This window comes from Daucus carota, chromosome 6 (genome assembly GCF_001625215.2).
Source record: "Daucus carota subsp. sativus chromosome 6, DH1 v3.0, whole genome shotgun sequence".
NCBI lineage: Eukaryota > Viridiplantae > Streptophyta > Magnoliopsida > Apiales > Apiaceae > Daucus > Daucus carota.
Window position 1 is genome coordinate 30,364,828 of NC_030386.2, and position 23,935 is coordinate 30,388,762.

Here is a 23,935-nt window from a genome sequence, read left to right on the forward strand (position 1 = left end):
GCAGTAATACATAATAAAACGCTAAATGCTAGTACAAGTCAAACCAATAGTTGACTGCTAAACTCTTCATCCAAATAAAATTATTATTTTCTAAAACTCTTTTAATATCATCAAAATATATAAATCTTCACATCGGTACGATTGGATCATCCGAATATAATTTAAAAAATGTAAGCTGTAATACATGATAAAACACTGGATGCTAGTACAAGTCAAACCACTAGTTGACTGCTAAACTCTCAATTCAAATAAAATTATTTTTTTTTCCGAAGCTTTTATAATATCATCAAAATATATAAATCTTCTCATCTGTACGGTTGGATCATCCAGAATTATTTTTTTTAAAAATGTAAGCAATAATACATGATAAAACACTAAATGCTATTCCCAGTCAAACCACTAGTTGAGACAAATCTCTCGATCCAAATAAAATTTTTTTTTGAAACTTTTTTAGTATCATCAAAATATATAAATCTTCACATCCGTACGGTTGAATTATCCAGAAATATTTTTTAAAAAATGTAAGCAGTAATACATGATAAAACACTAGATCCTAGTACAAGTCAAACCACTAGTTGACTGCTAAACTCTCCATCCAAATTAAATTATTTTTTATGAAACTTTTTTTATATCATCAAAATATATAAATCTCCACATCTGTACGGTTGGATCATCTAGAAATATTTTTAAAAAAATATAAGTAGTGATACATGATAAAACACTAAATGCTAGTACAAGTCAAACCAATAGTTGACTGCTAATCTCTCCAACCAAATAAAATTATTTTTTTATGAAACATTTTTAATATCATCAAAATATATAAATCTCCACATCCATACGGTTGGATCATCCAGAAATATTTTTAAAAAAATATAAGCAGTAATATATGATAAAACACCGGATACTAGTACAACTCAAAACACTAGTTGACTACTGGATCTCAATCCAAATATAATTATTTTTTCCTGAAATTTCTTCTTAATTAGCATCAAAATATATACATCTTCACATCCGTACGGTTAGATCATTGATCAATATTTTTTTTTAAATGTAAAATGCAATACATGATAAAGTACACGATAATAGTACAAGTCAAACAAACCACTACTTGACTGCTAAAATCTCAATACAAATAGAGTTATTTTTTTTCTTCTGAAATTCATATAATATCACTGATACATTTAGACCTTAACATCCGTAAGTATGAATCATTTAGTAAATTGTAAATAACATTGTACACATCAAGGACTTGAACTCACTGTTGTTATTAATGTATACACCATCAGGGACTTGAACTCACTGTTGTTATTAATGCGGTAAGAGTATGATAGCAAAAGAAATTATGGAGGGGACATCAGTGATATAAAATCACTCATCAGTGACTTTAAGTGACTGATGTACGCAACCAGCACCGTAGATCTCACCCAACCAACGATCACGATTTGTTGGTTGTAAAAGTGGGCTGTACAATTGTGTACATTTAATTTCCCCTGTATAAAATATATACAAATCTGATACAAGTTTCAATGCACACATTTATTAACTCACGTAATTTTCATGATTTACAATACAAATTATGTTAACTTTTAACAAAATGAATGAAAAATTAGTACTCTCTCTGTTTTTAATTAATTGACATTTTGACTTTTGGCACACATCTTTAGATGAGTTAATCGAATAATAAAAATTATTATTTTTGATTGATTTTTTTTGTAAATTAAACTTTTGATTATATATTTTTATTCAAAAAAAATTAAAAATTAATATTTCTAACTACTCGGTCAAAGCACTTAAAAGTACGTGCTGAAAGTCAAAGCGTCAAATATTAAAAAACAGAGGGAGTAGTATTTTTGTATAACTAATATATGATCATAATAATGACATCATAATTAATATGTTCAATTTGTGCAAATTGGTAATATAATGGGAAGTAGGTGAATCTGCTAATATTAACATATGTGATTATTATTCTTTTGAGAAATATTTTTTTTCAGTTATCTACCTTGATTCAATAGATAAAAGTATTGTGTTTATCCTTCTAAAAGCATCTCTGATGGTGCTCTTAAATCATTCTTTAAGTTAGTACATTGAATAACGTGTGAACTCTAATGCTATTTTTTATAATTACTCTTAACTCATATTTTATTATTATTTGAAGGAAAGTTGGAGAGAGAAGTGAATAGAAATAGAAGAAAATGATTATTTTATTCAATGAAAATAAGTTAAGAGCACCTAGATGCCCTTTAAAAGAAAAGAGTGAAGAAACTTTTAAATTTTTAAAGAGCTATTAGGAGACATTGGAGCTCTAATTTTTCATATTCTCCTATATTTTAAAGTTAAGAGCTTGTTTGAGGAACCCATCGGAATTCCTCCAAGTGCAGAAACATTCTTAAACGTGATATGTATGGGCTGGAACATCAACTACCCTACATAAATCGCTGTCTACAGACTACAAGTACGTATATGTGGACCATACTTGGTTAGGTATCAATTATCATCGAGGAATTTATGAGCTATCTAGGACTTCTTCCAGCAAGCAAGTTGATATTCACCGTCTACCATGAACAGTTGTTAATATTGACCATGCCCCGTTACACAGAATTATAATACTTCGTCAGTTCGTCTGTTTTCACTTCTTGCCATCGCGTTCATTTATTATTTTACTTTAGATTTGTCAAATATGTAACTCTCCACACGTCGATTTTCACTAATAAAATCAAAACAAGTGAAAAGTAGTTAACAAATGTTGACAGGTTAAGTCGGGATAAAATTCAATTCGAAACCTACACGGACGCAGACCAAGCGTCGTTAAAGTCAGCATCTACGACGATAAGATGTACTACTACAAGAAATGCTACAGCCGACAACGTCGCTGCATTCCATGACATTCACATGTACTATGATATCACGTTGTCTATTTCTAAGAACTTGGTATTCATATACTCAACTATTCGCAAAATCAAAGATGAATAATTGAAATATATCGATTGTGCTTGGCGAGAAAAAACCTTGAAATGAAACGAAGCAGGACAGATCCAGCGGGGCTATGGGGCTTAAGCACCCCTATCCACAAGAAAAAAGAAAATAATAAATTAAAATTATATATATACTAGCATCAATGCATATCCTAAAATAACTTTGGTTGTGTTTAGTATTGTCTCCTTCAAAATAATAGTTAGGTTTGATTTTTTACCAATAATTTAAGATATAAAAAGAACATATTAAAATATATTATTTTTCGATTTCTTTACAAAATAAATATTTAATATCTACATTTTATGTTTTGCTGTTATCTCAAAATACGCGCAAAAAATAAAAACAAATATTATTTTTAAAATGAATGTTGTATGATCAGCTTATATTTAACACAAAGAACTATCAATGTTTAACAAAACCAGGAGTAGAATTGATATATGTATTTTATTTTATTTTAATTTTCAACGGTGACAAATATAATGATGCCAAGTTTCCCGGTTTGCTAATAGTCACAGGAAAAATCTGAAATCATGAGACCAGTGGAATGAAAAGCTGAATGCGGGAGGATTTTGGCGGAAGAACATGAATAGTAGGAGAGAGACCGATAAACAGTCAATATTGAACAGTGGACTACTGGTCCATGGTATCGATCGGCAAAGATAGGTCGCGTTGGAGCGCTAATTACTGGAGTACTAATAAATAAATATAAATAAATACTCCCTCCGTCCCATTTTATGTAGGGCTGTAAATCGATACGGACTATCCGGTGTCTCGGCTCATATTCGGCTCGAAAATATGATACATGTCTCATATCCGTTTTGAAAACGATCCAAATCTGGCGGAAAAATTAAGCCCGTATAATATATGATCCCGGATACGAGCACACCTATACCCGCTCAGATTCGGTCTCATATAATTTTTCATAATATGATCCTACCCGAATAACCGAATATGATCCACGGTTCATATTCGATTCAAACTCATATACCTATTATATTTTAACACCATCATATTTGCAAGTAAATAGTCATCATTTTATAAAATTGTACTATCTTATTTAATTTAAGTTTATATCTTCATAAAATATGATTTATTTAATGTGATAATGCTTATTATCTTCATATATATTTAATAAATGACATATACCAACACATAACTATAAGTTTTAATTCAAAATTATTATACTTTATAATATTATGTTTACTTAGACTAAATGATAATTATTTGAACAACTGAAATAATAATGATATTTGATGTTAGTGGATCATATCCGGCTCATATTCGATGGATCATAAACTACCCGGTTAATAAATAGAAAATACGATACTGGATCATATCCGGTTCGGATCCGAATCTCAAATACCCGGGATCGGTTTATACCCGAATAAAACGATCCCGGACCCAAATCTGGACAACTTAAAAATAATATGATCCGGTACTTGAGCAGAGGGGTACCCGGGATCACCCGGATCATTTTACAGCCCTAATTTTATGTGACCTCATTTTTTTTTGGGACGTCCCAAAAAGAATGAACATCCGATACTTACTATTTTTGAACAACTACTTTTCACTATTACACCCACTACCTCTATATTTTATACTCTCTTTTTATTAAATAAACATTATTGCACCCACTACTTTTCTCCACTATCTCAAATCTATTATTAAATATTGATGGGTCCCACCATTTTACCCACTTTTCAACTACATTTACTATCTTTTTCTTAATCTCGTGAAAGTCAAACTCATTCACATAAATTGGGACGGTACTATGTAATGCATGCTCATGTTATTACGATTTCCTGTTACATGCGTATATGATACAGCAAAACAGATAATCCAAAACATGTCATTGACTTTTAAAATACGTCTATATATACTTCTAATTATACTTCCTAGAGCGGAGGTTAATTAGTAGCAAGTCTCGTTTAGTTCTTCCATTCCAAATTAGATGAGCTCGTTGATTTCGGGCACATACTTTAAAATTCATTGACTGCATATTTATGTTACTTATTATTAATTTTTTTTTTGTAAATAAAATTTTAAATATGAAATTTTCGTTTACAAAAGAAAAATTAAAAAAAATAAAATTTGGAAGTAGGCGGTCAATGCACTTTAAGTTACATGCCCAAAGTCAACTAGCTCATCTAATTTGGGATGGAGGGAGTATCATTTTGAATACAAATCATGCTGTGTAAGGGAAAATTAATTCTAAAGTCCTTGAATTATAGACACCTTTTTTTCCAGGTCCCTGAACTATAAATATCAACTCATAAGTAATTCAACTCTTGATTTTTTTTCTATATGGGTCCTTCCGTTAGATCTGATTTGACGCTGTTAGTTCTTCTTAAGTTCATGAGAATCAAAGATAACTTTGAAGGTGATTCCGGTATCCAAATTTGAAGCTTGAGTAATTAAATTGCTCGGTTTTCAATCCCCTATCCATCTATACCATCAAAATTTAGTTTGGTAATTTCCGAATTTTAAGTTGAATATTAGTTTTCATTTTAATAGTTTTTATTCGAATTATAATGATGTAGATTGATAGATCGTGTGATTATAAGCATATTCATATAATTTTCGTGATTTTTAATGTTCAAATTAGTCTCGTCGGAAAATTCGAGCTCACCGGATTTGAGCTTTTCCGACCAAGTTCGCCGGAAAAACTAACGACGTCAAATCAGATCTAACGGAAGGACCCATGTAGTAAAAAATCAAGAGTTGAATTACTTATGAATTGATATTTATAGTTCAGGGATCTAGAAAAAAAATGCCTATAGTTTGAGAACTTTAGAATTAATTTTCCCGCTGTGTAATAATTCATGCGGCTTCATCACGATTTAAAATAATAACGATAACAATAACACCTAATAAGCGACTCTATATATTGCGTGTTCAGGTTATTAAAAAGTTAAAGTTTTTACTTATTTTTCTCTTTAAACTAAGAAGATATTTTATCTAGTTTTAAAAAGTCAATGTACAATATATTACAAATGTTTTAATGCAAGTAATACCGTCATCCTGTATCATTACCGGTTATTTTAATTATGGCAGAACTGGATGGTATCAGCTGAAATGCAAGTTGCAACAATTATATTTGATGAGGGCAACTTGCCGAGTAGTGATATAAAATACTACACGTAGGAAATTCAACTTAGGAAAAAGGACACTTGATTGTGGTCAACTCTGCATAGCACATTAAGAAGGTTACTCAGATACACTACGACGTACCATAGTAATGAAAATAGTTCAACAATGTTACACCTCATATTTTAATGTAAACTGGTAGTTGGGTTGAATTTTTAGTTGTAACATTTGCTTTATGCCCGTAAACTGAATATGATAAAGCAGGAGAAAGAAAACCGAAGACAAGCCAAATGAAATTTTGTTATTTTATTTAATTAGTTTGATCTATAGTTATTATTTTCTTCCCAAAATATCCATGATTAACGGTTCTGATATATATTTGAATAAGTGAAAAAGGTCACACAGCTTATGGTAAAAAAAAGGTCAAATAAGACGGGTCAAAGTAAAATAAACACTCTCCATTCCATTTTAATAATTATTTTCGTCAAAATAATATATTTTATAATATTTGTCTCTTTCTTATTCAATGCTACTATTTTCGATATTGATTATCATTAACTCACACCACTTTCAAAAATTAGTAAGCAAATTATCATAAAATTCTAATAATATAAATGGATGAAAGTTGATTATAAATTATTGTGTAATCAACATAACTTTAATGATGACAGTAATAATGAAATATTATATTTAATATTTTTTAATATATATGAAATTTATAAAAAATATTTATTAAAATGGGATGGAGATGATATAACTAATCTTTTAGAAATTTGAAAATATACATTTATAAATTCAACATCTATAAAGTTCACAAATGTGTGTAAATCTATCAAGTTTCTTCTAGGTGCTATTCATTGAACTGAATGTTTTACATTAACGAATAATCAAGGACAAACTAAGATGGTGCTGACTTTTCAAAGCCGTCTCGGTTCTCACCAACTAAAAATGTCGTACATAATCTTTTGACCAAATCCTCAATCTAATCAAACTTTAAATATTTAAGAAAACCATATGATTCCATTTAATGCTTCCGCAGCGTCATTCATTTCCACACATCCTCGAATGTTTCCTTTATTTGACAGTTTTTCTCTCCCGCCTCTCTCTCTATAGCAACTACCCTCTCCCTTCCCTACACACGCGCATATACATACAAATCTCTATATTATATCTACTATTATTCATCAACACTGTGCTTTCTTCTTCATCTATGCGTTGCTCATCTTCATACTAAGTTACATACATGGGTTCTCGTAACGATATTTATGTTCTACTTCTGTTCTGTTTCGTGCTTCTCAGTTGCTTCAGATCTGATGCTCAACTCTTGCCACCAGAAGAAGGTACTGAATCTACTTTATTTCACTTAGATTATTTTATTATTTTATAATATTTTATGGTGGTGTGTTTATTGTCGATGGGTTTTGTTGTTATGGGTTAATCATTTTAGTTGGTACTTTATGATCAACTTGATTATGTTTGGTTTTGGTGCTTTTCTGATGATTCATTAACTGTTTAAGCATTCAGTATTAAAGATGTGTTGCCCTTGATGAATCAGTAGGCATATTTTTTTTTTTTTTTTTTTTGCATTGTCCACAGTCAATGAAAGTAACCGTCTTATATCTCCTTAAAACATAAAGCAACTTCTAGCAAAAAAAAAAAAACATAAAGCAACTGGTTTGTGGCGGGATAGTAACACCTACCAAATTTTGTAGACAGGGTTTCGGAATTGAAATGATGGGATAGTAACAACCACTAAATTTTGTACACAGGGTTTTGGAATTGAAACGATGCCCTTTATGTACTTTAAATGGCACGACGGTACTTTAAATACTGTCAGATTTTAACGAATTTTCATAATCTCGGTCGAATATCACCAGTTTTTACCATAATTGAAAATTCTTTATCATCGTTGTTACTATAATTAAGATATCAATATGTACTTACTTTACATAGAGAAGATACATTTTTGTTTTGCTTTCATCGGACATCAAGGAAAAGTGATCACCAGATGGTGTATTGCTATATGTCCCCATTGCCAATTAATGTCGAAGTTCTACAGACTTCATTAGATAGCCATAGAGATTAATAGGGATTTTCAGTTATGGGGCTATGAATATTAATTTTTAAGCTACTGTAATGCATATGATTCAAAATTTTTTTTAATCTAATGATTATGTTTAAAAACATGTTCCTGAAATATCTTTTTGAAACAGTACGAGCTCTTCAGGCGATATCCACGAGGCTAAATAACACATATTGGACCCTCAGCCAAAGTTCCTGCACTAGTCCTGGAGATTTCAATGTGACATTTACTACCAAGATCCTTAGTAACGTCACCTGTGACTGCTCATTTAATAGGAGCACTGTTTGCCATGTTACCAGCATGTATGTTCTACTAATTCTCAGATCCACAGTGTTCATACATAAAAAACATTATAAAGGAAATAATTAGATGTAATGTTTTTCAATGTTGCTCTTGCACAAACAAAAGGGAACATTTAAAAATTATTACTCTTCAAGTGATTATATTGAGTGTTTAGCTTGCATAGTCAATGTAGCTGCCATGGATGTTTAACTTCTGAAACCAAACAAATGCTTTAGGTATCTTGTATGCTTAATTTCATGTCAAATACTAGTTAGACAAATATCTTTTTTCAAATTAATATTGAGATTTCTCCATGTTATAATTGTAAGCACAGCGATAACCTCTCGAAATTACTGAACTGGCTATTGTTTGCACATTCAGGGCTTTGTAAAACTTTCAGTATTTCTTCGGTCTTTTATGTATTGTTTACATGCTTGCAGAGAGATGAAGGGTTTGAATCTTACTGGAGAATTAGCACCTGAGTTTGCAGACCTGACTAATCTGCTCAGAATGTAAGTATCTTTCTTTTGGCTTGTTTATTTAATTTATATACTCATATGCCACATCGTGATTGTATCCTATAGCTGGTATTTTGCATAAATATGTTTTGTCAACTGAAAAATAGATATTTTGGGGGTAAAATCGTGAGTTGCTGAAGTATTTATTTACCAACTCTGATTTAATAAGTCTTATATAAGTAATCAAGTTCTTAGAACATTCTCCAATCTTCCGTCTTATGCATTGAAGTATATTAACTTGCTATGATTCTTTTGTTCGAGCTTATATATTATTGTCTCTTTAATATTAATGTAAAAGTGAAGCATAGTTATGAACCTAACAGAAATTTTTATATTTTTTATACAGAGATCTTTCCCGTAACAACATCAAAGGAACCATTCCCAGAGCTTTTGGCCGGCTGCGTGTCAAATTTCTGTACGATTTTCTTTTGATACTTATTTATTTCTTAAGGGATTTGTGTGGTGAATGGTGACAGAAGTTCAATAAACACATCTTTCAATTTAAAAGGCCACTCTGTGTGGCTATTGTGGAACAATAATATCCTTTGTTTCAGTTTTCCAAGCATGAACTGCTAGAGTAGTTGTTAAATCAGTACTCTTTCTTTTTGCAGATCCCTTTTGGTAAATCGCGTAAGTGGCTTGATTCCACCGGAAATAGCCAATATTTCTACACTTGAAGAACTGTATGTAAACAATATGATCTGTACATATTTGGAACTAAAAGTAAAAACTTTTTCAATTTTTTTTGATTTAATCTGGACTGAACTTTCAGGGTGTTGGAAGATAATCGACTTGAAGGGCCTCTTCCCAAAGAACTCGGAAGTTTGAGTGGCTTGAGGAGACTGTGAGACTTCTAAACTAAATTTATACATCTATCTTTTGCCAGTGGTTTTGTATGATTAGCATTGTATTATTTGTGTACTTTAATTGAATGGCAAAACACTTTTAGCTGATACCAAGCACTTTTTGGCAAATGGGTTTCTATTAATGATTTATGGTATCAATGTAAGATGGATAAGAAGAAGTTTCCTGCTTGATGTTTAAGGAGAGATCGCGGTGAGAGAGAATTTACCAACTCTTCTCTATATTAGTGAAAAACGGAATGTGTGTGTATACATTTATTAAGTGACTTCAATCGTCCAACTCCACTAGTACTTAATTGAGCGTTCTAGTTCAGTCTCCTTTTTCTGTTTCTGTTTCCCTTTCCTTCATTTTTAAACGCTCTTATCAATATTTAATTTCCTGATGGATTCATGCAAATGATTTGCACAGCTTACTATCAGCAAATAACTTTAATGGAACAATACCACAGACATATGGCGATTTGAAGAATCTAACAGATTTGTAAGTAAAACTCAATTCGTACTATATATATAAATATAAACTATGCAGATTGTCTGAATTATCTACTGCTTACAGTCGGATAGATGGAAGTGGATTATCAGGCCGGATACCTGATTTTATTGGAAACTGGACAAATATCACTAGACTGTGAGTAATTTTTGTCGTTTATGTCAGTTTGTTCTATTAGGCTGCTTGGTATAAAAATAAAGAAAACCATACCAACAGGCTCTCACTGAAATTTCTATAACATGTTTTAGGGACTTGCAGGGCACAGGAATGATAGGTCCCATTCCTTTGAGCATTTCTGTTATGAAAAACCTAAAAGAACTGTAAGAACAGAACAAGTATCTAATGCCTAATAACTTACTTTCATTGGTTTTAGTAAATTTTATATTCACAATTTTCAGTATAGTTGCTGATTTTCTTGCATTCTGTTGGTAGGAGGATATCTGATCTGAGTGGAAGAGATTCACCCTTCCCTGATTTAAAAGATATGAAAAGCATGGAATATCTGTGAGTTAAATCTTAAATAATTTATTATAGAATATTTGATTTAATTATGATTCTCACAAGTGTTTTCTTATGGAGCAGGGTATTGAGAAACTGCTTGATCAGTGGTGAAATTCCAGGATACTTAGGAGAAGGATTCACTAAACTTAAAAACTTGTAAGCTATACTTGTTCTTGTCCATAAATTTTGACGTCTGTGTTTTCTTTCCTATGATAGCTTCTATGAATATAGTTCTCGATAATGTGTGTGTTTGTACATGCGAGAATTCACAATGCACTATCTATTACTGTACATAATCTAAAATGTATTAATCTCAAAGTGTTTGCCAATCAATGGATTATGTCACATCAACTAATTTTTTTTATCAAAGTTGTTTTAAAGGGAGTAATATTTTGATAAGATTTATATCTTTATTTTAGTGTTAAGGCTCTATAATATTAGCATTACATGCTTGTAAACAGTTCTCGTGGAAAGATATCTTATTATTAGTTGTTAGTATGTATTTGAGTTTAACAATGTTTTTAATTCGCAGAGATCTGAGCTTCAACAAGTTGACTGGCCGAATCCCAGATTCACTGGAACCCTTGAACTTGAATATGAACTTTTTGTATGTAAACCTTTTATAGAAGACCAATACTTGAATGATTTTTAGTTTCTTTCTTAAACTTGTTTGTCTCTCTTCAATGTGATATCCTAAATACTCAGAAGTCTAACATATATGCATGTGTCTGCAGGTTTCTGAATAATAATTCGTTAACTGGAGATGTACCACGCTGGATTTTTAGCAGCAAAGAAAATTTGTTAGTTCTCTATCCTAATTTAGGTTCAATATATTACATTTATTAGAATTTATATTTAGGTATATAGAAAACCTTATTCACGGTTAAATCCTTTTTGACGAATTTCATAATCATATTTCCTGCAGTGATGTTTCTTACAACAATTTTACACGGGCAGATCAGTATAGCTGTCAGCCGTCTACTGTGTAAGATTTTGTTCCCTTTGTATTGTATCCTCAATAAATTTCCAATATCCATATTGCTCAGAACACATTTTTCTGTATCTGTTACAGGAACCTAGTTTCTAGTCATTCATCTTCAACAAGCAATTCGTAAGTTCCTATAAAGATTTGATCTACTAGTTTTCTATAAGCATTAAGTGAACTAACTCATAATTTGTATTTCAGTGTTCCTTGGTGCTTGAAAAAAGACCTCCCTTGCTCCCGAAATCCTCAATGTAAGTGCAAAACCAATCTGATACTTCGTCTATGATGCAGCAGTACTTAAAGAGTCAAAATTACTTACCTCCATATGGTAGTGTTATATGAAAAGCTTATGTCAAATCTGCAGATTACCAACTGTTCATCAATTGTGGAGGAACCAAAACAGAATGGGATAGAAATGAGTATGAGGAAGACTCAGTTGGACAAGGTCCATCTTACTTTTCTTATTACTCTTCAGAGAAATGGGCATATAGCAGTACAGGACTGTTTCTGAACAATGACAAAGCTAGCTTTGTTGCATTAAACAATAATATGACTGGAGCAGATATATATAAAACAGCCCGCCTTTCCCCTTCTTCACTTAGATACTATGGTCTTTGCTTGCGGAAAGGTAGTTATAAAGTTCGCCTGCACTTTGCTGAAATTCAGTATTTCAATGACAGCACATTTAGCAGCAGTGGGAGGCGCATTTTTGATGTATCTATCCAAGTAAGTGGGAGGTTAATTATATCAGTACAGGGGAATTAATTTCATATTGACACATGTTCATACATTCAGTTTGATTGGAAAGTTTCTCTTCTTTTTCAGCCTTATAAATAGGGTTGTAGTATGTACTTATTCAAGCAAAAAAAAAAATCTTCTTTATATAGGGAAAAGTTTTAAGGAAGAACTTTGACATTGCTGTGGCTGCCAAGGGATTTGGTTTGCCAACCACCTTGGAATCTGATGTTGATGTCGATGATGGTACTTTGGAGATCCACCTGTATTGGGCAGGAAAGGGGACTACTGCAATTCCAGACAGAGGTGTATATGGACCACTCATATCAGCAATTGCTGTAACCCCAAGTAAGTAACCCTCACATTTTTGCAGTCAACTATATTCATGCCACATTTCCTAAGTTTCTATACTTTCTTCTTGTAGATTTTCATGTTGACACTGGTGGTTTATCTACTGGGACTATAGTCGGCATTGTAGTTGGTTCAGTTTCGGGTGTCTTATTGATCTTATTAGTACTTTGGAGAACAGGTTTCCTAGGAGGAAAGGACATTGAAGATAAAGGTGAGAATTCATTACATAAGTTGATACATGCACTCTTAAACTCATTTGGTTTTTTAATTGGTTTATCCTAAGTTACCTTCACTCGAAAAGGGTCAGAACTTCCTATACATAGTATATGGCTTGGACTTCAGTCTATTAAGTTAAAATGAAGTGGGCACTGCCAAAAAAATTCGAGATAGCAACACTTTGTTTTCAAAACGTTTACCTCCACAATAAAAAGAGTAGATACCGGAAAATTTGGTATTATTTATATAATGGGATTGGCAATTTAAGCTTTAAAATCCCTTTTCTAGGGGTATGCAAGTAACTTAGACTTGCAGCTCACTATAAATGACCTTTTCAGGGATCAGTTTTCGTTGTAAATGCGAAAAACAAATCAAGCAGGTGTAAGATCACCTAATTTTGTATCTCCAGTCCTGTAAGAAGTGAATTCATATGCCTGCATCTACAAGTAGAACATATTTGTCCGAAAATAAATTGCAGTTCAGCAGTGAGTAAGATTCCAATACTCTGGAATTTAGGGTGTGGATGCATACGAACTTGTACAATTAAGTTCAATGGCTCTAAAATTTTGATACTACTTACTAGTTAACATCTTATCATTCTGTATTTTTAATTTTGCAACAATAATGGGTATTAAAATGCATTACAACTATTTTAATCTATATTTTTCTAACAGAACTTCGAGGAGCTATTGAATTACAAACTGGTTATTTTAGCTTAAGACAAATCAAAACTGCCACCAATAACTTTGATCCTGCAAATAAGATTGGTGAAGGTGGATTCGGGCCAGTTTTCAAGGTATCTTACTCACATTTGTTTTCTTTTTACATTTCATAGATTGCAAAATAGACCTTTGAGAATCATGATATCTTGAATGTATGATCAGTCCATGCATCCACATGCAAACAGGAATGCAGTTGTATAAATTTGCATAATTTAGCAATATGTAAATACCTCTTTGGGTTCTCTGCAAAATTTTCTTCCAGAAGGAAATTGTAAATACCATGTTCGGTTGATTCAATATTGATATTTCCCAAGCAAATAACTTTATAAGTTTATTGGCTTCTTGTAGGGCGTCCTACCAGATGACTCAGTAATAGCTGTAAAGCAGCTCTCCTCAAAATCAAAGCAGGGAAACCGTGAATTTGTTAACGAGATAGGCATGATATCTGCTTTGCAACACCCAAACCTTGTGAAGCTCTTCGGCTGCTGTATTGAAGGGAACCAGTTATTGCTTATATACGAGTACTTGGAAAACAATAGTCTTGCTAGAGCACTTTTTGGTAGGAGGTTAACTTCATGTTTTACATTGCTTTTCCCTCGTCGTGAGGTCCTGCTTTTTCATTTGGATTATTTTAATTTGTCTCTTCATTTCTATAGGTCGTGAAGAACAGAGACTAAACTTGGATTGGCCGACTAGAAAGAAGATATTTTTGCAGATAGCAAGAGGCTTAGCTTATCTTCATGAAGAATCAAGGTTGAAAATTGTGCACAGGGACATCAAGGCTACTAATGTATTGCTTGATAAAGATCTTAATGCAAAGATATCTGACTTTGGTTTGGCTAAGCTTGATGAAGAAGAAAATACCCATATCAGCACACGAATTGCTGGAACAATGTGAGCATATGATTTTCATAGTAATTTTAGTACTTCATATCTTGTCTAGTATTAGAAACAAACTGGAATTAGTGTCAAGAGCGAACAAATTACTAAATTCTAAAACGTCTACTAAAAGTCATCTAAAATATGATACTGACGGTTGAGTATATGGAAACCAAGACCACAAAACTTTTTTATGTACAATCATAAAGCCAGTGAGAGATGAGTGATGCATGTTTTTGTGTTCCGATATCCAAATTATCTCATGATTGATTGCTTAACCGTTTTGCATCAAATAAAAGCAATGGCAATATGGCTTTATATTTGCGATAGCTAATTAATTATACATATAGTTCTTTATAATTGTGGAGTTTAATTGTAATACGGATATCGTTGATGTCACGACACTTACCACTTTAGAGATTTTGCATTGCTTCTTCTCAGAGGATATATGGCTCCAGAATATGCAATGAGGGGTTACCTGACTGACAAAGCAGATGTGTACAGCTTTGGGATTGTTGCACTGGAGATTGTTAGTGGGAAAAGCAACACTAATTACAGACCAAAAGAGGAGTTTGTTTATCTTCTTGACTGGGTAAATATCATGCTCTTTCAGGCACTAATTTTCTAGATTTTCTTCCTATCTGTTATTATATATTATATTTCACAAGGAGCTACACCAAATTTCGTTACTGATGAATGTAGTTCACATTCAGCAGCACACTCCAGAGTTTGAAAAATTCCACTTTTCTTGTTAACATTTTTTTGGTATGGGGTCTAGACAACTGATAGATAAACATAGAAAATAGTATTCGAAGTATATTATGTCATATGGTTAATTGACTGAGATTTATTCATAAGTAGGTCAAGTGAGCTGATCATTTCAATATCTCGATTTGAAATAATTTACTACTAGATCTTGTTACATCTTATACGGGAAATAGTTGTTTCATCTCAAAGCTTTGAGTGATCATTTTAATCTGTGAATTCGCTTAAAACATACATAACTATAAATAATGTTCATTTTGGTTTCTCCATAGGCATATGTACTTCAAGAGCAAGGAAATCTTCTAGATATTGTAGACCCGGTTCTTGGCTCAAACTACTCGAAAGAAGAGGCACTTAGGATGCTAAACATGGCACTGTTATGCACGAATCCATCTCCCACACTCAGACCACCAATGTCTACCGTGGTGAGCATGATTGAGGGAAATAAGAAAGTCGATGCACCAACAGTCAGTCGAACCACAACAGATGATGATATGCGGTTCAAATCTTTTGAAAAGCTCTCACATGATAGTTACTCTCAGGAAAGTCGAGGAGAAAGGACCATGTCAATGGATGGTCCCTGGGTTGATACTTCAATGTCATTCCAGAGCAAGGATACTGATATTCACAATCCTAGCTCACAGAGCAAGCTTCTCCCGGATCTGTATGACGTAAATATTGAATGATTTCACAATGATTTCCTGCTCCACTTCAATAATTCGTCAAGTATGCCTATTTGACAATCAGGCATCTTTCTGACCACTGTCTAGTAAATTTCTTACTCATTTATCAAGTATATTACTTCTATCCACGTATATTCATTGAAGTGACATGTAAACATTTACAAATTTTGTTCCATCTCTCATGTAAATAGATATTTCATTTGATTATGTAATTATTTGTACAATTTTTTAGGTGTTCTCTGTATGGTTTGTTCACCTCATAAATATAAAATATGACCTCACAAATATAAATATGTCCACTCCTTGATTTTGAAATGGCCATGGATAGCAAGGAGCAGAGTCCCCGTACATGCTCTAAATAGTAGTTGATTATTCCCTTCGTCCCGGTTCAGTTAAACGAGTTGATCGGTTTATGGTGAAAAACCAACTAACCCGGACCAAGTGGTTCGTTTTTTGATGGTCCGATTAAACGGGTTGATCGGTTTATAACTAAGACTTATATATAATTAGAAATAAGGATTCATGATTCATGTATAATAATAGAAAATAAATTATCATTATTATTTTGTCTCCATAAGTGCACAATTTCACATAGTTAAATTAAAATATAAATTTTAATCTAAAAAAATGCATAAACTTGAATCATTTAGTGTCAAAATTTAATTGAAAATTGCTTTAACAGGAGTTCAGAAGGAATGAATATAATAGAAATGCAACTGTATGATAAACTGAAAGGGTAAAAGTTCTAAACAGCATAACAGCAACCCAACAAATATAAATTAAAAAATTAATATATTTATATAGATATAATATTTTGGACATATATATAATATTAAATTATTTGTGTGTATGCGCGTGTATATGCAGTTCGGTTTTATAACGGGTTGGTTTAATATAAAATCGAAACCAACCCACAAATCATGTTTTTATTAAATTAATCTCATTTCGTTTTCGATTTGGATCGGATTAATATCAGATTGGTTTATGCGGATTTTGTTGTTTAAACCGGCGAGAAGTTGTAAACTCTTTTATATGATTTGTTTTCTTCAATAATCTTTGTCTTCGATAAAAGATTTCTATCATTTTATCAGTTGTAGCTTATTTTTCTGGATCTAAATCGTCGAAACCTTTGGTTTACGTTTTCTTCGATTCAAGCGAAACTTATAGGATTTAAAAGTTAATTGTGTATCGTGTGGCTTCAACTATTAAATCTAAGTCTTTTGTTTTCATTTTGCTTTTATTTCGGTCTTCGACTGGTATTTTCAAGTCGTTTTCTCTTCTTGAGGTTTATTTTCGTTTCTTTATTGTAAATGGTGGTCTTAATTTGAAGGAAGTTTATGTTGAACAGCCTCCAGCATTCATTGATTCAAAGTATCCAAATCATGTTTACAGATTGGATAAGGCACTCTGTGGACTGAAATAAACTCTTTGGACATGGTATGAAACTCTAGCTCAATTCTTGCTGAAAAGTAGTTTCACTAGAGGTACCATTGATAAAATCCTATCTTATTTAAATTATGGTAAGGACTTATTATAGTTCAAATATATGTTTATGATATCATTTTTGGGTTTACTAATGATAAACTCTGTTAGAAATTTGCTAAGCTTATACAGTCTAGATATCAAATTAGTATGATCGAAAAAATGAACTATTTTATAGGATTACAAGTCAAACAAACTAATAAAAGGATCTTCATTGATCAATCCAAATACACTAGAAATATTTTAAATAGATTTGGCATACCAGATAGCTCAACTTCAACTCCCATGCCCAATGCAATCAAACTAGATCTAAACATCGGTTCATCAATAGAAATTAGTAGATACAGAGGTATGATTGGCTCAATCCTATATCTTATTGCTAGTAGTCCGGATATTATGTATGCTACTTGTCTTTGTGCAAGATTCCAAGTTGATCCAACCCTAGGCTCTGCTCGTATCCGACCATATCTAGTGCCTGTTAAAAATTTTTTAAAATATTTTAAAGGAACCATGAACACAAGTCTTTAGTTTCCTAATAATCAGACTTTAAGCTAACAAGTTACTCAGATGCAAATTTTAAAAGATGCAAAATAAACAAAAAAAGGTACAAGCGAGAGATTGCCAAGTTCCTGGAGGGAGGTTAATTTCTAAATTTAGCAAGAAACAAAAGTCAATTTTCAAATTAACAGCAAAAACTAGGTACACTTGTGCTGAAAATTGTTGTGCATAAATTATGAGAAATTAATTACTGTATATTGATTTGTATATAAAGGGAATTAGTTGAGGATAATTTTTGAAGCAGAAATTTAATTTTTTCAATCAATCAAGAGGCTATTATTTATAGTATTTTTGAGTTTAGGAGATTGGAGCAGGCTATATATTTATACTGTATTATTTATGAGTTTAGGAGGTTGGAGCGGTTTGAGATTTTAAGGCTCAAACAAGACTCAAAAAGACTGAAACATGGTGCCTTCATATCGATGAACGGTATCATCAATGCCTTTTTAGGTGGACTATAATGTTCACGCATCTCTTCTTGCCGCATTAAATATAGAAAAATTAGAACAAAGTAAATGGATATAGGCTAGTAGTAAGATTTAGGATTTCAGGCAAACCATAATTTTTTTTCTTTTTAACCCATAGCAGGCAAGAGTTAAAAATTCCAACTTCATTAGCCCCAGACTAAAAGAAAACAATACAAACTTGTCCATTTCCATCTTGAGAATGCAAGCAACAGGAAATAAACACAAAACGTGACGTAAACAACAAACAAGGAAACGAACGCTAATACCAGCAAATATTGACCAGTTCGAAATTTTATAAACTTAACCGGAGAATAAGCATCATATGCAATTCATTGTCCACACTCATGCACCATCAAATACGGTTCTGTAGATAAAAAAATCCTAGTTCAGACTCAAAGAAACAGTTGGATGTCAAAAGAGTTCTATCCATAGTATCTCATGGAATCTAGGTGCTGAAACTTAGCAAGCTGTGAAAGAGTTGATCAATTGTGTCTCTTCTCAGCAAAGGAAGCCCATTTCTAGGGAAAAGTCTTGTATAATGAATCACCGCCACGTACGAATCCTCCATGTTTAGGATGCAGAACATTGTTATACTTGCGACAATAATAGCAGCCATTCGTTTTATCTCCTATTTCATCTCCTGCAAGACAAAGTCCTAGGTTTACCAAATGAAGGAGCCCTTAATCTTGATCACCGATGGACACCAAAACAAATCAATAAGCAAACCAACATAAACATGCAGCTAGTAGCAGTAAGATATAAACTAAATCACATGACCAATTCTACATTAAGAAAAACAAGACTCAATGGACAGACTAACAAAGCAATACGCAAGCCGAAAAAACATGCACCTAATAGCAGTAAGTGACAAATCACATGACAACTTTTACATGTAAAGAACAAACCTAAGGCTGAGTCTCTTGGATGCAAGCGTACACAAAAGTTACAAGATAGAACCTCGCCGGTACTTGTCAGTTCGGCAAAAAACAACTCGCGAGCAACATCAACATCAGTCTCCTTGGCCGTGAAGTTGACATGAATAAGTGAGCATGTCGGCAGGACCACCCGTGTAAAGAAACCCGGCTCCATCAGTTCGTAGCTTCTATGCTATAAATTTCAGGCAAGACAAACAGAAAAGGAAGATCATGAAGGTCCAAAATATGGCGATTGATTTCAGAAAAAAACAAGATAATAACATTCAGAAGAAAGCTGACTGGTTTTCGGTTGAAGAACGTTATGGCTTCAGTTGAATAAGGTGTTGCATCATCAACTTGTTCCCCTATTACACTCTCCTTATTGCATTCAAAATTCTGAGAAACTTCTTTAAGCCTGCATATTTAAATATTAAAACAAAATTCGCTAAAAATTCTGAGCAAATAAAGACCGTTTCAATTTGATTTCATTAATGATAAAGATATGTGTCAAGAAAGCATATCTGAGTTTAGTTTATGAGCCAACTGGGAAACACAGCCCAAGGACAAGTTTAGTACTCGGCTACTCAGGTATGTTTTTTCATCATTGCCTTGTGAGCAAACTGATTAGGGGTCACAGCCAAAATAACCAATGGAATAATACAACAAGGTGACCCCGGTATGAATAACAGGCAAAATAACAGTTTCCAAATCTGTTACTCATATAATATGATCCATTAGACGACCTTTAGGAAAGATTTTCTTGTTTATCTCCAATGTTGTGTTTGGTTGGGGTGAATGTAAAGGAATGGAATGGAATGTAATGGATGAAATTAGATGAAATAAATGGAAATAGGAGGGAAGATTTGGAAAAAAGAATTGAAATGCAAAGTTTTTACGATAAGAATTATGAAGAAAATAATCTCAAATTGGGATGTTTAAATTATAGTTTAGGTGTTAGGAATAGAATGAGTTAAGGAATGAACATTTTAAAAATTATAATCATTTTATACTTAAAATCTCTTTCCATTTCATTCATCCCAACCAAACACAAGAGTAATGAGTGGAGCTTGCACTGCACAAAATTAAAATATGTCCATGCTTCTTGAATGGTTCAAGAATGACAGGTACTTGAAGCCACACTATAGCTTTACTATTAGTGTAAATGTATATATAATGTGCTTCAGTTACAGCCTAGGTTGTGGAGCCTTGTTTGGAGGACAGTTGGAGTTGAATGCAAGAGTCAAATAACTACTTACATGGGTAAGTGCTTTTCTTCGGCATTCAACTTGATGCCACAGATGTCTTCAACTGTTTTGTAAAACGTATCGCCTCCACGTACAAACCCTCCAGCTTTAGGATGATGAACATTGTTTAATCTACGGCAATAATAACAACCATTCAATTTATCTATGTCCCCTGCAAGACGAATTCGTAGAGTTACCAAAAACAAGTAGCCAGTAATCTTGATCAGCAATTGACAAACCAAACAAGTCAATAAGGCAAGCAAAAGAAATGAACATAATTGTAGAAAGACAGAAATTAAATCGCAATACATTTATGTGTCAAAAACAAACCTGAAATAGAGTTTACTGGCCCCAAGGATACACAGAGCCTGACGGACAAAACCTTCCAAGCGCTAGGAGATGTGAGCTCGGCAAAAAAACATCTCCGTTGAAGCATGAGGAGCATCAGTGTTCTTAGCCTCAAAGTCAATATGGTAAAGGTAGTAGTTCGCCAGAATAACAGTTGTAAGACTACCTGGATCCACTAATTTATATCTTTTACCCTATAAATTGCAGGCCACGGAAAACAGAACACAAAGAATAAAGAGAATTAAGCAAAATAGGTGATTAATGTTAAAAAAAAAGTAAAAAGAAATAAAAAAAGAAACAAGAAAACTGACGGAATTTTGGTTATAGGACTTCAAGGCTTCAGTTACATATGGCATAGATGGATCATCAGCTCGTCTTTTAACCGTCCTCCACCCGGGTTTCTTTGGTAACTTGAAATGGGAAACTTGTTTAGGGCTATAATTTAAGACAATTAAACCAAAATCAGATAAACATTTGATAACTTGTTTATTTTCTCCGGGTCTCTCTCTCCCTCTCCCCCATCTCTCTCCCCGTGTCTCTCTGTGTGTGTACGTCTTCTCTCTCTCTCTGTGCGTCTCTCTCTCTGTCTGTCTCTCTCACTCTCTTCCTCTCTCCATGTGTGTGTAAACATGCAGAAAAACCAAGCAGGATCAAAACAAGTTTAGGGATTTCAAAACCCTAAGTCCACATTTAGTATGCTATATACCTTTGTAAAATTACATAAAACGGACTACCTTATCGAGGCGACAGATGATGAAGACGAAGAAGAACTGCCGGTCTTTAAAATCCTCCCTGAGCGCAGAATCACCATCATAATTTTACCCCCTTTCTTTTACCCCCTCTCCTCTCCGACGTGTTCAACCAACCTTTTTACTATCAAGTTTGGGGCCTCTTTTATCTTACGTTTAAAATGGAAAATAGATTTTTTTTACCATCCAATTTATTATTTATTTAGAAACCTATAACTGAATTATAATTTTTTTTTTATCACTAATGTTAGGTTTGGATTTTTCTTTTGTCACTAACGTTAGGTTCGGATATGATTATTAACGTTATGTTATTTTTTTTAGCATTACTAAAATATAGTGGTAGTCTGCAATATAATGGTGATCTGATATGTGTCTATATCTTTATATGTAGTAATCCATATGTGTGTTCAACTCTCGTCCTCCGGGGTGAACTACCTAGGACACATATGTACTATTACATACTCCCTCCATCCCAAATTAGATGAGCTAGTTGACTTTGAGCACGTAATTTAAGGTGCATTGACCATCTAGTTCTGAATTTTTTTTTTAATTTTCCTTTTGTAATCAAAAATTTCATATTTAAATTTTTTATTTGCAAAAATAAAGTTTTAAAAATAAGTAATGTAGCTATGCGGTCAATGGACTTTAAACTGCGTGCCCGAATTCAACAAGCTCGTCTAATTTGGTATGGAGGGAGTATAAAGATATAGACACATATCAGATCACCATAATATTGCAGACTAACACTATATTTTAATAATGCCAAAAAGAATAATATAGTGTTAATAATCAAATCCGAACCTAACGTTAGTGATAAAAAAAATCTGAACCTAACATTAGTGACAAAAAAAAAAATTATAGTTCAGTGGTAGGTTTCTAAATAAATAATAAGTTGGATGGTAAAAAAATCTATTTCCCCGTTTAAAATCAATATAAATAATAAAAAAAGAATAAATCAAACTAAATTAAAAAAAATATGTTAGGACTAACTAATTAAATTAAATAATTATTATATATTAATATTTAAATTATTAATTCATATTAAAAAATTAAAAATTTATATTTAAAATTAATTTTAATAAAAATAAGTAAATCAATATAAGTTTTGTTTTTTGAGGAAATAAATCAAAATAAGTTGAAAAAAAATAAATTAGTAATATTTTCGATAACTTTCAATTAATCAGCATACTAGTATTTCTTATCCGCGCACGGGCATAGAATATTCTTTTATATCATAAATAAATAATTTAATAATCATACAAATAGTGTATCCAATATTTTTAAATTGTATTATGTCGTAAAAAAAAATTATTAATGTCCTTTTAAATCTTAAGATTTGCATTAATATGCTCATCAGATTTTGTAGCTAAAAATCGTATCTTTTTTCCTTTAAATAATGAAAACTTAATTTTTTATCCTTAAACCGGAAAAAAAACAGACATAAATCGACCGATTTAAAAGTAAAACGATATGTTTGCAGTACTATCGGATAAAACGGTTTTGAGCTATAACTATTATATAAGGGCTGGTAGGTACATTATTGTATATCTTAAGATTTGAAAGATTATCTAGCCTAGAAAATTTAGATAAGATTCAGAGTTTTTTTTTTTTTTTTCAGGGTCTACATACTCGTAGATGAGTTGTATCTCGAGATACAATAAGCCGCTACAGGGAATTTCATTCATTCAAAAAAGATTATCATCTAACCGAAAGACATGCAAGATATCTCCGGACGCTTAGAAAATAATGCTTTAATGTCTGATAGGAAAATACCCATTTAAACCTCCCAAGGATCCTGCAAAAAAAAAAACACACGAAAAAAGAAGAAGATAAGTTCATATACAAAATTATATAAGTTAAAAATTATAAAGGATAATATATCCAATAATAAAGTATTTCAGAAGTGTGTGTTTATATTACAAGGGTTTCAAAAAGGAAGGCGCTTCACTGTGCCTTAATGAAGGCGTTAATTGTGCCTCTTTATTGAGGGTGTAATTTGTGCTCCATAATTGATGGAGTTAAATGTGCCTTATTTGA

The 23,935-nt window shown here is 32.3% G+C and overlaps 2 protein-coding genes across 2 annotated transcripts; one reads left to right on the forward strand and one right to left on the reverse strand.

The window, feature by feature from the left end:
* Nucleotides 1-7,089: 7,089 nt before the first annotated feature.
* Nucleotides 7,090-16,360, forward strand: LOC108227132 (probable LRR receptor-like serine/threonine-protein kinase At1g53440). The gene is made up of 24 exons (XM_017402133.2): nt 7,090-7,403; nt 8,277-8,448; nt 8,869-8,940; nt 9,293-9,361; nt 9,558-9,629; nt 9,719-9,790; nt 10,219-10,290; nt 10,366-10,437; nt 10,548-10,619; nt 10,732-10,803; nt 10,882-10,956; nt 11,333-11,407; nt 11,535-11,600; nt 11,726-11,785; nt 11,873-11,911; nt 11,987-12,036; nt 12,150-12,511; nt 12,673-12,868; nt 12,945-13,082; nt 13,762-13,883; nt 14,158-14,368; nt 14,466-14,703; nt 15,130-15,280; nt 15,726-16,360. Exons 1-24 carry the CDS (start codon nt 7,307-7,309, stop codon nt 16,137-16,139), a joined length of 3,039 nt encoding a protein of 1,012 aa, XP_017257622.1. The 5' UTR covers nt 7,090-7,306; the 3' UTR covers nt 16,140-16,360.
* A 2,546-nt stretch (nt 16,361-18,906) lies between these two features.
* On the reverse strand, nt 18,907-22,021 carry LOC108227134 (uncharacterized). The gene is made up of 7 exons (XM_017402135.2): nt 21,884-22,021; nt 21,461-21,584; nt 21,132-21,343; nt 20,814-20,973; nt 19,858-19,972; nt 19,549-19,750; nt 18,907-19,283 (listed from the first exon to the last, which is right to left on the reverse strand). Exons 3-7 carry the CDS (start codon nt 21,244-21,246, stop codon nt 19,162-19,164), a joined length of 714 nt encoding a protein of 237 aa, XP_017257624.1. The 5' UTR covers nt 21,247-21,343; nt 21,461-21,584; nt 21,884-22,021; the 3' UTR covers nt 18,907-19,161.
* Nucleotides 22,022-23,935: the final 1,914 nt, after the last annotated feature.